Here is a 15307-nt window from a genome sequence, read left to right as displayed (position 1 = left end):
GATTATTTTGTCATACTGCCCACTTCATTTTTTGTTTAAAAAGTTGATCGTTTGATATAATTCCATTATTGCAATTAAACAAGGAAGTCAAGGGGTTGAAGCATAATTGATTTAAACCATGAGGATGAGCATGGTTAACAAGGTTTATTACTCGATGAGACCTTTTTTTTTCTAGGTTTTCATTTGTAAACCATTTAATTATATTATTTTGTAGAAACATAAACTTTGAATGTATATTATTAATATTTAAACCATTTAATAACTACTACTCACATCGTAGGTTCCAATTAGTTTGATTAGTAAAGTCTCTGATGGTTGTATAAGAGATCTGTGGTTCAATCTCCGCCTACACCAAAAACTGATTAGTGTCTTGATATGATGATAAAGAGATATCATTAGGAGCGGTCTCTCTCTCAAAAAAAAAAAAAAAAAACCTACTACTCACATCATCTGGACCTACCACAACATAAAACAATAAGAGTGTGTGAAAATTATGTACCTACAGATTTATTTTTTTACTATTTTGTCATAAAATAAAAAGAACAAACAAAGAGAAAGGCTTACAACATAATTCTAAAACTTCCAACATCATTTTTTGTTTTAAAAAAACTGAATATGGATATAATTACAATTAGACAAGAAAGTCAAGGGGTTGAAAGTACAATTGATTTAAACCATGAGGATGAGCATGGTTAAGAAGGTTTATTACTCGATGACACCATTTTTTTCCAGGTCCTCATTTGTAAACCATTTAATTTTATTACTTTGTAAAAAAATAAACTATAAATGTATATTATTAGTATTTAAACCATTTAACTATTACTACTCACATCATTTGGACCTACTACAACATAAAACAATAAAAAAGTTTGAAAATTATGTGCTTATAGATTTATTGTTTATCTATTTTTTCATAAAATAAAAAGAAAAAACAAAGAGAAATTCTTATATTACAATATCTAAGATAAAAATCCTAACCTTAAGAATTGAACCTTGGCCCTTAACCCCCTCACCCTAATTAAGAATTTGTGGAGTGATCATCACGTCAATGACGCACAAATTTGTTTGTTGGCTAAGATATATATATTTATTTATTTATATTTGCAGTTAAAATTTACAGCAATTAATGTGTAATTTAAAACGATACACGCAGCTTTGTACAGGAAAGACGAAACACAATACTTAAATTGATATTGTGCTTTTTTAAAAGTTATGGTTTCAAAAAATGTAGTATGAAATTGAGTTTTTTTAAAAAGCAAAGCTTTTGGTAAAAGCTGATAAAAAGTGTTTTTTGAAAAATCTAAAAGTGTTTGATTTGCGGCTTGAAGTGTAAATTACCATAATGGGCAAAATATATATGGCAAAATATAAACCATGAGGATGAGCATGGTTAACAAGGTTTATTACTCGATGACACCATTTTTTTTCTAGGTCCTCATTTGTAAACCATTTAATTTTGTTATTTTGTGAAAACATAAACTATAAATGTATATTATTAGTATTTAAACCATTTAACTATTACTGCTCACATCATTTGGACCTAATACAACATAAAACAATAAATAAAAAAAATGGTTTGAAAATTATGTGCTTATAGATTTATTTTTTGCCTATTTTTTCATAAAATAAAAAGAACAAACAAAGAGAAATGCTTATATTACAATGTTTTTTGATCTAAGATAAAAATCCTAACTTTAAGAATTGAACCTCGGCTCTTACCCTACCTAAGAATTTGTGGAGTAACCATCACGTCAATGACGCACATTTGTTTATTAACTAAGATATATATATGTGTGTGTGTGTGTGTGTGTGTGCACGCGCCCGTGCGTGTGTGCATTTATTTATTTATATTTGCAGTAAAAATTTACTGCAATTAATGTGTAATTTTTAAATGATGCATGCAACTTCGTACAAGAAAAACGAAACACAATACTTAAATAAAACAACATAAAAGGTGAGTTTGGTTCAACTTTTTGATACTGTGTTTTTTTTTTAAAGTGGCGGTTTTAAAAAGTGTGGTATGAAACTGAGTTTTTGAAAAAAGCAAAGCGTTTGGTAAAAGCTGTTAAAAAATGCTTTTTGAAAAATCTGAGTGTTTGGCTAGCACTTATCAAATTTGTGGTTTGAAGTGTAAATTACCATAAAGGACAATATATATATATATATATATATATTGTAGGGATAAAGGGCCCAAGAGTACATATTGGGCCGTGGGCCTTGTCCAAGGACGCTTAGTTGTCCGAGGATAGATAAACAATAGTGAAGACGTAAGAGTTAGAACTCCACAAGCAAACTACGACTAAGAAGGTTTGGGAAGGTGGGCCGAGGAGGCATAACTAAGCAAAGTAGAGGTCAGAAGGTGTGGTCTGCCATCCAAAACAACATTCCAGAAGATTCTATTGATAAGGATACACATCATGAAAGCACAAGACAAATGAAAGTTATGAAATATCTAAGAGAAAGCTGCTACTACCGCATTGAATGCTCTATAACTAATTCTTTGGCCGCATTAATGTAGAAGTGATACTTGAATAGTATTTTTCAACCTTACAACTACTCCTAGAGACTTCATAAATGTGCTAATGGGACAAGGATCAACGCCAACAACCTAGTCTACACGTGGAGGGTGGAGATGAAAGAAGGAAGATGGTATAAAAGAGAAATAAGACCCTGAGGGAAGGAGATCGAGGAATTAAGGGAAAAACACCGTAACAACAAGAACTAGACTTGTAATCAAATTCAAAGGAAATATATACAAGAACTGATCTTCTCAGATTATACCGAGGGCGATTTTCTTTGGATAAAACTAGTTTAAATTTGCTTTCTTGTCATTTGAATGTACTATAATTGTTGTCCAATTCATTAGAACCTAGTTTTCTAACCCATTCTCTACAAATTCATTGTATTAGGCTCTTTGGGCCTAAATCCTTTCACGCTTTGGGCTTAGGGATCAAAACGTGCCCTCACACACACACACACACACACACACACACACACACACACACACACACACACACACACACATATATATGGCAATTATTTGTTTTAATTATCAAATTTGATTAAATCTACGCACACAACATTTTGTATAAAAATTTCACAACAAATTTTATATGACAAGCTATTAAAATGATGTATGATGGAGTTAAGATAAGAATCAATAGATTTTCACTTAAGCATTATTATAAAATTATTGTGAAAATATTGTATTAATAATAGTAGAAATTTAATATACTTTTTATTTTTGTACATTGCCTTACATAGTAACATTACAACTGACACATGAAACCAATGTAAACGGAAAATTATTAGGTATTCTTGGAATACCATAAATGCGTACTCCCCCCTTTCATGTGAATGGTGGGTCCCACCATGAATTTAATTAGTGAGACCCACCATTCATGTGAGAGGAAGGAATGCGTATTTATGGTACTTCGGGAGTACACAATAATTTTCCCAATGTAAACACTTCCTTTTTTTTTTTTCCTTCTCTTTTTCTCATCCGCTAATTTCTTCCCATTCCCATAAAAATCTTCTCCTTTTCCTTCTCTTATTATTCTCTAGAATCTCCTACCGCTCTTTTTTTCTTTTTGGTAATAAAAAAGAAAGGGACGCAACATGAACACTTCCCTGGAGGTCACCTACCTTAGTACTACTCTCGCTTAAGCACACTTAACTACGGAGTTCTGATAGAATCTGGTGCATTAGTGTTGGTATGATCGTAACCTATCCACTCATTTCTTCACCCTCCATCTCTTTCTTCCTGTAACCCCAAAGCAGCTCTATAGACTAGAGGTTTATGGCTAATTAATATAAACACATCTCTCTCCATAAACCCAAAAATTCTAATTCCTAAACCTATGACCTAGATCACTGCAATTTGCTTATCTTTGTATGATTTTATGTGGCTATCACTATTTTGTGGTTAGATTATTGCATGCAATTGCTTAGCTCCGTATGATTTTCTTATAAATATTTTGTGGTGAGAGAGTGGGGTAAAATGGAGAGTTCATGAGAAAGTTGAGGGTATTTTAGAGATAAAGAGCAAAAATTCCAACAGTAATGTTATTGTGATTTCTACATTTTGCAATTGCTGCTCAGCTAGTGGAATACTTAGGACCTATTTGGTAGCAAATTTCAAATATTGTTATACAAAATGACGTTTGTAGGGGTGGTTTTTGGGGCCCAGGCCTAACAAGTAAGTGGTTCTGGCCCAAAAGTCCCTAGACAATGAATTTGTAGAGAGCGGGTTACAGAATTAGGGCTGGACGAAGTGAATGTTAGTTAGTTGAATGCCATGCAATAGTCTAAACGTGAGAATATTCCTTTTAAGTTCACAGGATACCGGTCCGAGGAGACATATAAGTGCACCTCTTGCTCTGGTTACAGACTATAGAATTCTTTAACCTCTCTCTCTCTCTCTTTTCTCTAAATTCTCCGATCCCTTCTGCATGGGGATCTCCTTCTCTTATATAGCCTCCTTAAATTGATAAGGACCTTACACTTGTTAACCATCTGGACCTTCACTTGAGTGCCTGTCCCATCGGATATCCACCTTATCTTTCTGTGAGTTGCACTGGCCAATGTAACACTGTTCGCCTGTCTTCTCCACATTAATGCGGCTGAAAAAGTAGTTTCCTTGCATTTAATGCGGCAGTTGTGGCTTCTCCTTGGACGTCTTACATTTTCCTCTTTCCTGCTATATGAGGCTCATCCTACTACCCACGTTTGTCTGGGATGGTTCTTCACTGTGGAGGGGGCGCACATTGGGCCCATATTTGCGTGTCCGAGGAGACATTCCTCCTCGGACGTCTTTTAAAACAAATTGGGCTCAACAAGATTGGGCCATGAGCTTTCCCTTTGGGTCGTGGTTGGGCTCCGTGCGGGGCCCAAGGCCCATTGTTGACTTTGAAAATTTTACCCCTACAACGTTAAATTGTGGTTTAAAAAGTATTGTGAAAACACGTGTTTAAAGTATTTATAATGCAAAAAATGTGTTTGATACCATGTTTCAAATAATATATTTTAAAATGTGAAAAAACATAATTGTGTGTTTGGTATGTGTATGTATTTTTTTTAAATGATTAGTATAGTAAAAATATTATTATTTTATTTGAAGAGAGAGAAAATTCTCTCATCAGGTGGGGCCTACAATTTGGTATTTGTATGTGTAGTCATATCAGGCAAGGCCTTTAGTTTTTAACATATTTACAAAAGTGTCATTAAACAATGTTATTTGAAAACTGAAAACTGTATAAATGAGTTCTCTAAATATAATGTTCAAACACCCAAAAATGAGAAATGTAACTCAAACACTTTTAAATGAAATTTCCTACCAAACACTTTATTATTATTATTTTTATTTTTTTTGGTCCACTTAAACACTGAAAACTGTTGTTTGGAATTTCTTACCAAACAAGCCCTAAAATTCATGTTTGCATTGAGAAAAAAAGCACATTTATGAAATTTTACCAAACACCTAAATTGAGCTAAACCAAACAAAAACGTGCTAAAGCGTGCTAAATTAAGCTAAACACCTAAATTCAAGTTTAGAGACTAAAAATGTACTTTTTTCTTTCAAAAAGTGGAACCAAACGGACACAAAGTTTAAAAAAAATTGCACTATCATAGTCCTCTGATGTGAATGCTATTAAATGAGACTAGGCATCGACGATGCCTAACAATTCATGTATGGAGTCAAATACAACATTATCATCACATTGAATTTAATTATTTCAAAACAGACAAATTTTATTAATCAATACAGATATTAAAAAGAGGGTCATGACCAATGCCCTAAGGGTATTCGTTAACATTTTCCTTAAAAATATACAATAATTAGGTGTTTGGATTTGATTGAAACTAGATTTAGTGGGCATGTTCAGTTCGTATCTAAGTTCTACTCTTAGTCTATATATCTATATATATAATAATAGGTGAAGATGAGAGAAACTCAAACTAGAATTCCAAATTAGAGTTCTAATTTTGTGCCATGTATCCTAAATTATTTATTCTTAATTTTAAAATCAAATATGGGATTACATCATAAATATCCATCCGAGTGAGTTATTAAGTACAAAAATAAAAGAGTCTAGAATAAATGAATAAAAAAAAAAGCATTTCACAATAATTAAAAAAAAGAGGACAATTTACATTTTATACCTAATAATATCCTTACAAATTTATTTAAAGAGTTAACAAAATATAAAAATGACTAGATTTAGTGGGCATGTTTAGTTCGTATCTAAGTTCTACTCTTAGTCTATATATCTATATATATAATTGTAGGGACACGATTTTTAACGACTCAAGGATGACTTTGGGTTCGTATGTAAAAAGGCCTGAACAATATAATTCATAGAGAGTGGGATAGAAAGGCTGGACCTTGGTCGTTGGGTGGCGGTTTAGTCATGACTTTCATGGAAGCCCATACGAAGGTGGATTTGGCCTGTATAGCTAAGCCTTACACAGATGTGGTTTGAAAGGTTTGTTTCCTCGGACTAAGTCCGAGGAGCGTCTCATTCTCACCATTCTCCTTTTTTCTAGGATCCCCCCTTTTTTCTGGGATCCCCCCCCCTTTTTGTTTCAACTCTCTTTCCCTTTTATACCAATATTTCCTTCCCGTTCTTCACCTACGTGTCAGTTTTTCCTTGTTTGGGGTAGTTACTCGTCTTATCAATCCATACGTCATAGTGGTTGGGAAAAGCTGGATAGCATGGCATGAGTATGAGTTTGTCAGGCGCTGGGCTCCGCATTAAGGTGTTGGCAGCTTTCTCCCTTGTGCTGCTCTTGTACTGAATCTGTCCTTTTCTTCAAGCGTTTTTGTGAGATGTTGAACGTGAAGTCGTCCTCGGCCACATCCTTGGGCCTTCAAGGAGCTTTCATCGCATGTCATTGGCAATAGGGCTCCTCGGCCTGGGCTTTGGGTCCTTAACACAAAATGGGCCGGGTCCTCAGATTTCGGGCCCCACAATAGACCCTCAAAATCCTGCTTCCTGACTTTTTAGTTGGGGAGGAGGGTTTTGGTGATGCTGAGCCCACCTCGTGACTTGCTCAAGTTTCGTACCTTACTGCTGCTTGTGTTCTTCCATTTGCATGGGAGATGTGCCGAATTAAGAGGCAGTACTTTATTCTTCATCCGCGCAGTATCCTTTGTCGTTTCAGTATTCGAGGCGCGCCTTCACGAGGACCTTTAAATCTTACGGTGGCGGATGGTGTTGGAAATTGTGCCAGAGCTGCCTTGTCCGCAGCGTTTCTTGGGAATCTGCTCAAATTAAATGACACCACCTTACCCTTTATATAAGCAGGATAGGTGGCTGTTCTCCTGGCATATAAACCCTTCTGCTCTCTTCAAAATTATAACCTTTTACCCATAACCAGTTCCCACATCCAGTGTCGTCTTCCCTTAGTGCAATATGTTTGAGGCTTGGGTGGAGGTGGAGGAACCTTACCCGCCACCGAGGCACCAGACTCTTCCAAGACTTAAGGTGGTATGGTCTGGGCAAGGGAGGCACAGATTTAAGGTGACCTCCCGCTTGGATAAGGTGGGAACGGTACCTCCACCTCTTTCAGTCAAAATCCGAAGCAGGTTCTGGTCACATCAGATTTTTGGTGTGTCAGAAGAAAGAATTTCCGCCATCAGCGCTGTTTGCCTTGTCGCAGGCAAATTTTTGTGGAGGCTCCTCAACTTCCGGTTCCCGGCACCCTTTCTTCAACGGTGCGGGCCTCAAGTTGGGTTCCCTGCACCTTTTCTTCAGCTGCGCTAGCCCGGAGCCGAGCTCTCTGCACCTTTTCTTCAACGGTGCAGGCCCCACGTTGGGTTCTTTGGCTGCCTGAGTTATAGGCATGTAAAAGTATTGAGGAATGACTTCCTTAGACGAAATTTTGAAGCGGCAGCGCGGCTCTTCTCTGCACCTCTTCTTTGGCTTTTCCTTCATTCTTTTGTATCTTTACTTTTCGCTTGTGTAGTTAGTTTTAATATGAGCTTATTTAAGCTCCTTCATTGTACACTATACTGTTCTTTTGTCTTAATAAGAAATGAATTTGCTTAATCTCAAATACTTTTCTTTTCTGCAACAACTACTTTGTGCACGAATATTAAATATACACTTTCCTTTAATGATACTTAGAGCAGGAAAAAACCTTAAAACAAATTCCTACTAGTTTAAACTTACTGACATTATCAAGTATAACAATGGTAATTCTCAATAAATTAAACTCTTGGAACTAACCGAGATAACGGCCGAGCGCTGTGCGATGCATGCAAGACAAATGTCCGAGAATGATAAACTCTAAATAATTCATCCAAGAGGGTAGCCGAGCAGTGAGGGACTTCGATTGTGTTTTTGGTAACATATTGCTCTATATTGCATCAATCCCTTTGGTACTGAGGATCCAAGAGTAGACTGGGGAATCCATGCAGTTTAGGGATTAACCCAGCTGTTAATGGGGAGTTCTCCTCGGATAGATTCTAAGGTCCTTGTAACGTAGTTTTTTTTTTAAGTAGTTGGTTTCCCCATAGGCTTGAGTCCGAGGACCATGCAAGGCCTTGGTTCTGTCCAAAACTTGTCGTTTTTTCTTTTAAGTACTTGGTTTCCCCATAGGCTTGAGTCTGAGGACCATGCAAGGCCTTGGTTCTGTCCAAAACTTGTAGTTTTTTCTTTTAAGTACTTGGTTTCCCCATAGGCTTGAGTCCGAGGACCATGCAAGGCCTTGGTTCTGTCCAAAACTTGTAATTTTTCTTTTGTATTTATTTATTTTTCGAACGTAAGCCCCTAGACCAGGGCGGGGAGAGCTGGTCTTGAGGCTAGAAGCCCCTAGAGCTGCCCGCGCCCTTGGCACTGTAGGGCGTAGCCCCTAGCAGAAGTTTATGTCGGAGCAACAACTGCATGTCGCCGGAGATGCAGGAAATCCCACAAACCTCTACTTGCTAGAGAGTTGACTCCACCGCCACCTGCGCCAACGCGCAAGCCTTCCCACAGACGGCGCCAATTGTAGGGACACGATTTTTAACGACCCAAGGATGACTTTGGGCTTGTATGTAAAAAGGCCCGAACAATATAATTCATAGAGAGTGGGATAGAAAGGCTGGACCTTGGTCGTTGGGCGGCGGTTTAGTCATGACTTTCATGGAAGCCCATACGAAGGTGGATTTGGCCTGTATAGCTAAGCCTTACACGAATGTGGTTTGAAAAGTTTGTCTCCTCGGACTTAGTCCGAGGACCGTCTCATTCTCACCATTCTCCTTTTTTCTGGGATCCCCCCCCCCTTTTTGTTTCAGCTCTCTTTCCCTTTTATACCAGTATTTCCTTCTCGTTCTTCACCTACGTGTCGGTTTTTCCTTGTCTGGAGTAGTTACTCGTCTTATCAATCTATACGTCAGAATGGTTGGGAAAAACTGGATAGCTGAGTATGGGTTTGTCAGGCGCTAGGCTCCGCATTAAAGTGTTGGCAGCTTTCTCCCTTGTGCTGCTCTTGTACTGAATCTGTCATTTTCTTCAAGCGTTTTTGTGAGATGTTGGACGTGAAGTCGTCCTCAGCCACATCCTTGGGCCTTCAAGGAGCTTTCATTACGCGTCCTTGGCAATAGGGCTCCTCGACTTGGGCTTTGGGCCCTTAACACAAAGTGGGCTGGGTCCTCAGATTTCGGGCCCCACAATAATAATAGGTGAAGATGAGAGAAACTCAAACTAGAATTCCAAATTAGAGTTCTAATTTTGTGCCATGTATCCTAAATTATTTATTCTTAATTTTAAAATCAAATATGGGATTACATCATAAATATCCATTCGAGTGAGTTATTAAGTACAAAAATAAAAAAGTCTAGAATAAATGAATAAAAAAAAAGCGCATTTCACAATAATTAAAAAGAAGAAGGACAATTTACATTTTATACCTAATAATATCCTTACAAATTTTTCTAAAGAGTTAACAAAATATAAAAATGACTATCAATAGTATTTAAATTATATATATGAATTATATTATGTATTTTATTGTATATCTTTAAGTGTATCTATGCATACATATAGGGTTATAAGTTAGTTGTAAAAAAAAAAAAAAAAAAAAAATCTACTCCTAGACTCCTAGTTACTATCATGTTCCAATCTATTGGTGATAAATTACATTTCCTAATAGGTATAAACATCTTAATCAACACACGTCTGCTAAAAAGTGACACGCATCAGCACAGAAGCCATCCAATTATTGACTTCACAGTCTCCCCACACGGCCCCGCCTCAAACTACAAAAAGGAGCTCTCTTTATTGTGAAAAACCCAGCCGCCTCTAAACTGAAAGCCACCGCTCATCCACAGCCACAATCAACCCTTCTCCTCCTCCTCCGGCGACGGCGAAGCCATGGTCCACCGCGCTAACCTCTTTTAACTCTCTCAACCAATCTCTCTTTGCCACCATTATTTTCTTCACCACTACCACTCCCACTTCTCCACATTTTTTTTCTTCTGCTTCTTCTGATCTCATTTGAAATCTATTTCCCTCCTTTCTATTCGGGTCGAATCCGGGTTTTGATTAAATCTCACTTGCAAAGAAATGGCTGCTTTGAAGAGCGATAGCTTGTCTCTGAGGGGCCCTGCTCTCCAGTTTGCGCGTCCCACCTGTCCCGATAACTATAAGAGGTTAATCTTATTCTTATTATTATTGTTTTATCAATTGCTCTGTCACTTTCTTACTTAGTTATTTAATTAATTAATAGTAAGTAATAACTCCATCATTATACATTTTTTTAAAAATCTGATCTGTGATCCGTTTTTGTTGTCGTGGTGTTTGTTTCTCGTCAATTTAAAAAGAAACAGAAATATGAAATTATATATATATTAGCTATTAGGACGAAATTAGAATGTAGTATCTGTTCGTATCCTTAAAGCACAAACACACCCATTTTTTTGTGTTATGTTCGAGTTTCACAAACCTGTTTTCTCCATCCACATGTAATTGGATTTATTTGAGACTATGGAATGTTGTTTCTAGGTTGTTGGTTGCGAAGCTAAAGTGGAACTCTCGATTTTAGTAGAAAACACTCTCAAACTGACGTGACAATGAATGTAAACTGACGTCCGTAGATTAAATCCCCCTTCTCCCGTTGTAACTATCAAATTATAAAATAAGGTAAAAACCTTTGTAGAATCAATCTTGTATTATATTAATCTGTTTATTGTTTTAATTAAGTTGAGTCAATGAAGATTTTTGTGGTGATGATATCTGACAAAATGAGGTTGTTGAATAAAAGTGTTGTGACATGAAGACATGCTAATAGCTTCCTCTTTGTTGGTGGTGGCTCCAGGAATTTTTCTCGTTTCCTAAGAAATATAAATTATACAATCTAATAAAAAGATAAATTCATATACTGACAACAACAACAATAAAAAAAAAACACCCAAATGCATAAAGTTTACAATTGAATTCTACAGTTTTTATATTTTGAAATCGTTGCATGATAGTCTCATTATCAATGTTACAAGCTACATCTCTTTTAATGTACACAACCAAGCAATCATTCATCCACTGAATGTAGAACAAATTATAGAGAAAATTTTGATTTTATTGGCATAAAAAAAATTGAGGGTGTTACCAAATTTTTTTTGAAGGGTAGACAAATAATTTTTTTTTTTTTAAATTATTATATATAAAAAAAAAACTTAAGGTGGCGCCACCTCTGCTCTTTGTTACTTATTTTTGGTTGAGTGCGCTTCCCCCTCATCAAAGCTGAGCAATTGGTAGTGTGTATATAATGTGTTTTTGGCAGATTTTTGAATTTTAAATTTGACAGAAATCCTAAAGGTAGCGGGCAAAGTGCTTATTAACAATAACTTGGGGAAAATTTTCTCCGTTTGAAGTTTAGGATGGACATTGTATCAATTTTGAAAAGCATAGTATAGGTTCCTTTGTTATTGTTAATGCTTACTTCAGCTATTTTTTGTTAGTCCAGGATGCAGGAGAAATCTTGTGCCAAGCAACTGGAAAACATTTTTGGTTAAAAACTAGAAAGTATTTGTTTGATAGACAAACTTTTAGATGCTTAAAATTTTCATTTGACTTTAGAACATTTCTTTATTGACTTGCTTCAAGCCTTCAACTGCCTTTTTTTTTTTTTGGGGGGGGGGGAAGCTAGAATAACTGCTGTGTTAAACTTTTGTTTTGAGAATCAAATGAAATAAAATTTCTGCTCAGCCGCATAGTCTTGTGTACATTTGATTTATTTTTGCAATTAATTTCTCTGGTTTGTTACTTTTTTACTTAGTCTTTTAGGCATATAATTGATCTTTATAGATTGATTTATATTTGTATGGAGGGCTGTCCTTTTGCTGAACTCTAATGCTAACAAGTGCTGGCATGAAACTTGAGAAAGGGGCCAAGTCTTCTTGCCAAAAACTCTGTTTTGCTAATTTAATTTTCTCTGTTGCTATGAGGTAGGAATGCAAAGTGGAGGCCTCCGCAAGCAGCTGTAATACCTGATTTCCATCTTCCAATGCGCAGCTTGGAAGTTAAAAATAGGTACATTATCAAATGACATGTTCCATATAGATGCATTTTTCATATCAAATATCTGGACTGTTGTGCCATCTGTAGTGCCTTGTATTTAATTTTTTAATTGTCTGGGTGTGTGAATGTGTATTGTACTTATAATTTGTCAGAGAGTAGCTTTGCTTTAATTAGATTCTGAAGGAAAAGTTTAGGGTATGTTTGGTAACTGTTTTTTTCCCTTATTTTATGTTTTCAAAAACAATTTTTTATTTTTGAGACTTAAAAACTTGTTTGGCAACTCAAAATAGACAGAAAACAAAAACTGTTCTCAAAACTCAATTTGTAAAGGAAACTAAAAACATACAAAAGGCTATTTTCAGTTTCTAATTTTCAAAAGTCAATAAAAACATGCATTTAATTTTATGAATCTATCTCATTTAATGAGTTGCATTAGAGTTCAAATCCTAATAACAACATATTATGGTATTTTCTATTTTTTTTTCAAAAAACTATTTTTTTAATTTCAACAAACCAAACATGTTTTTGATTTCAAAAATACAAGAAAATTGTTTTTTCTTTATATTCCCAAAAACAAGTTTTTGAAAATAGAAAACAAAAACTGTTACTAAACATAACCTTATATATTCAATATTTCTTTCATACTATCTGCATTTATTGTCCCTAGACTGAAGATATATACACTCTTGTAATTTGAGAGGCTGATGTTGGTGCATTCTCTGTATACCCTCTGTATACATGGAAGTTTTTTGCTTAAATAAAAATTGTTGCAATATGTGTATATGCTCTCCTCCTGAATTGTTCAAATGGAGATTCTAAGTTCAAATAACTGAGGCACCACATGAACAGTATCTAAATCTATGCTCAAATATCCATTGCTGGCTGGTGAGTGTGAGTGTCGGAGTCGTTTGTCTGGTATTGTGAATTGATCAAGTAAAATAAAATTTATTGGTTGTCTTACTGACCGCTGGTAGTGTACTGGTCAGTCTGTACAAATTACATAATGTTGTGCATTTGTGCTGGTGTAAGTGTGGTTGTGTTTTAACAAATATAACATTGTCAGTAAATAAAATGATGGAACCTTTTATTTTGTTTTTAAAGAAATGGTAGTACTGTAGCGGTTGTCCTTAGATATCCACTTTATTTTTGTTTTGTTTTTTGTAGTGAGAATTGGTGCCTTAGATTGTTAATGATGCTCTTATTATGTTTTCAGGACATCGACAGATGATATAAAGGCTCTTAGATTGATAACAGCCATCAAAACTCCATACCTACCTGATGGTAGATTCGATCTAGAAGCGTATGATGACCTGGTGAACATGCAGATTGTCAATGGTGCTGAAGGTATTATTGTTGGTGGCACAACTGGTGAAGGCCAATTGATGAGCTGGGATGAACATATAATGCTTATTGGCCACACAGTAAACTGTTTTGGTGGATCAATTAAGGTTATTGGAAACACTGGAAGCAATTCCACAAGGGAAGCAATTCATGCTACCGAACAGGGTTTTGCTGTTGGAATGCATGGTGCCCTTCACATTAATCCCTACTATGGCAAAACCTCCAAGGAGGGAATGGTCTCTCACTTCGAAAGTGTTCTATCCATGGGTCCCAGCATCATATACAATGTGCCTTCGCGGACTGGCCAAGATATTCCCCCAGGTGTAATTCACACTATAGCCCGGAGTGCTTACTTGGCTGGTGTTAAGGAGTGTGTTGGAAATGATCGGGTCAAGCAGTATACAGATAATGGTATAGTAGTGTGGAGTGGGAATGATGATGAATGCCATGATTCTAGATGGAGCTATGGAGCGACTGGGGTGATATCTGTTGCTAGCAACCTTGTTCCCGGATTAATGAGGGAACTTATGTTTGGAGGAAAGAACCCTTCACTGAATGCAAAGCTCATGCCTCTGATTGAGTGGCTTTTTGAAGAGCCAAATCCCATTGGCTTAAACACGGCTCTTGCTCAACTTGGAGTTGTGAGGCCAGTTTTCAGGCTCCCATATGTTCCTCTTCCTCTGGCAAAGAGGGTAGAGTTTGTTAATTTGGTGAAGGAAATTGGCCGGGAGAATTTTGTAGGAGAAAAAGATGTTCAGGTTCTCGATGATGACGACTTTATCTTAATTGGTCGGTATTAGTTTGTTTTCCTAGTTCTGGATATTTGGTTTGGGTTTTGAAGTGCTAGTTTGTCTTTGGCTTTCTTAATGTGAGTTTGGGTAGCGTGTTTTGCACTATCCAGTGCGTCTGCGTTTCATTTCTGTGGTTCCATGGGCACTGTTCATGGAACCCGCAACTTGAGAAAAATGCAAATTTAACTTTAAAATTAGGTCTCACGGCACTATTCATATATTTAAAAATTATTTTGCTATAGTGTTTTCAGTTTTCAGCAATAAACGGTATCTAAATAGACCTTTAACCCATTATAAATTCAAAAATAAAGTTCTTTCGATTTTCCTTTTCAAGTTTGAACTTATTAAGGCAATAAATCTAGAGTATATTATCGTAGGTATCAGTATAATTTGTGTATATATAAAATAAAAAAAAGGTATCAATATAATTTCTATGGAACATGTCCACTGATTTCCCCTTTGCAGGTGAGTCTTTGTTGATTTGGTAGGCCCAAATGTTTTCAATTTGAGTTTTTTTGCTGCTTCATGATTATAGTACGGATTATCATAGATTTTGCTAAAATGCTGGAGCTTAGTCATTGAGTTAATTGCACTTGCTAGGTTAGATTGAAGGGACATTTGAGTTAAGTTATGGTGTCTGAATTCTAAACATAAGTTCTTTCTCAAGATGGCTGA

The 15307-nt window shown here is 36.0% G+C and overlaps 1 protein-coding gene across 1 annotated transcript; it reads left to right on the top strand.

The window, feature by feature from the left end:
• Positions 1-10226: 10226 nt before the first annotated feature.
• Positions 10227-14871, top strand: LOC115958142 (4-hydroxy-tetrahydrodipicolinate synthase, chloroplastic-like). Its single transcript, XM_031076507.1, has 3 exons — positions 10227-10636; positions 12432-12512; positions 13714-14871. The coding sequence occupies exons 1-3, from the start codon at positions 10551-10553 to the stop codon at positions 14639-14641; spliced, it is 1095 nt and encodes a 364-aa protein (XP_030932367.1). The 5' UTR covers positions 10227-10550; the 3' UTR covers positions 14642-14871.
• Positions 14872-15307: the final 436 nt, after the last annotated feature.

Source organism: Quercus lobata, chromosome 8 (genome assembly GCF_001633185.2).
Source record: "Quercus lobata isolate SW786 chromosome 8, ValleyOak3.0 Primary Assembly, whole genome shotgun sequence".
Lineage (NCBI taxonomy): Eukaryota > Viridiplantae > Streptophyta > Magnoliopsida > Fagales > Fagaceae > Quercus > Quercus lobata.
This window is presented reverse-complemented; position numbering and strand designations above follow the sequence as displayed.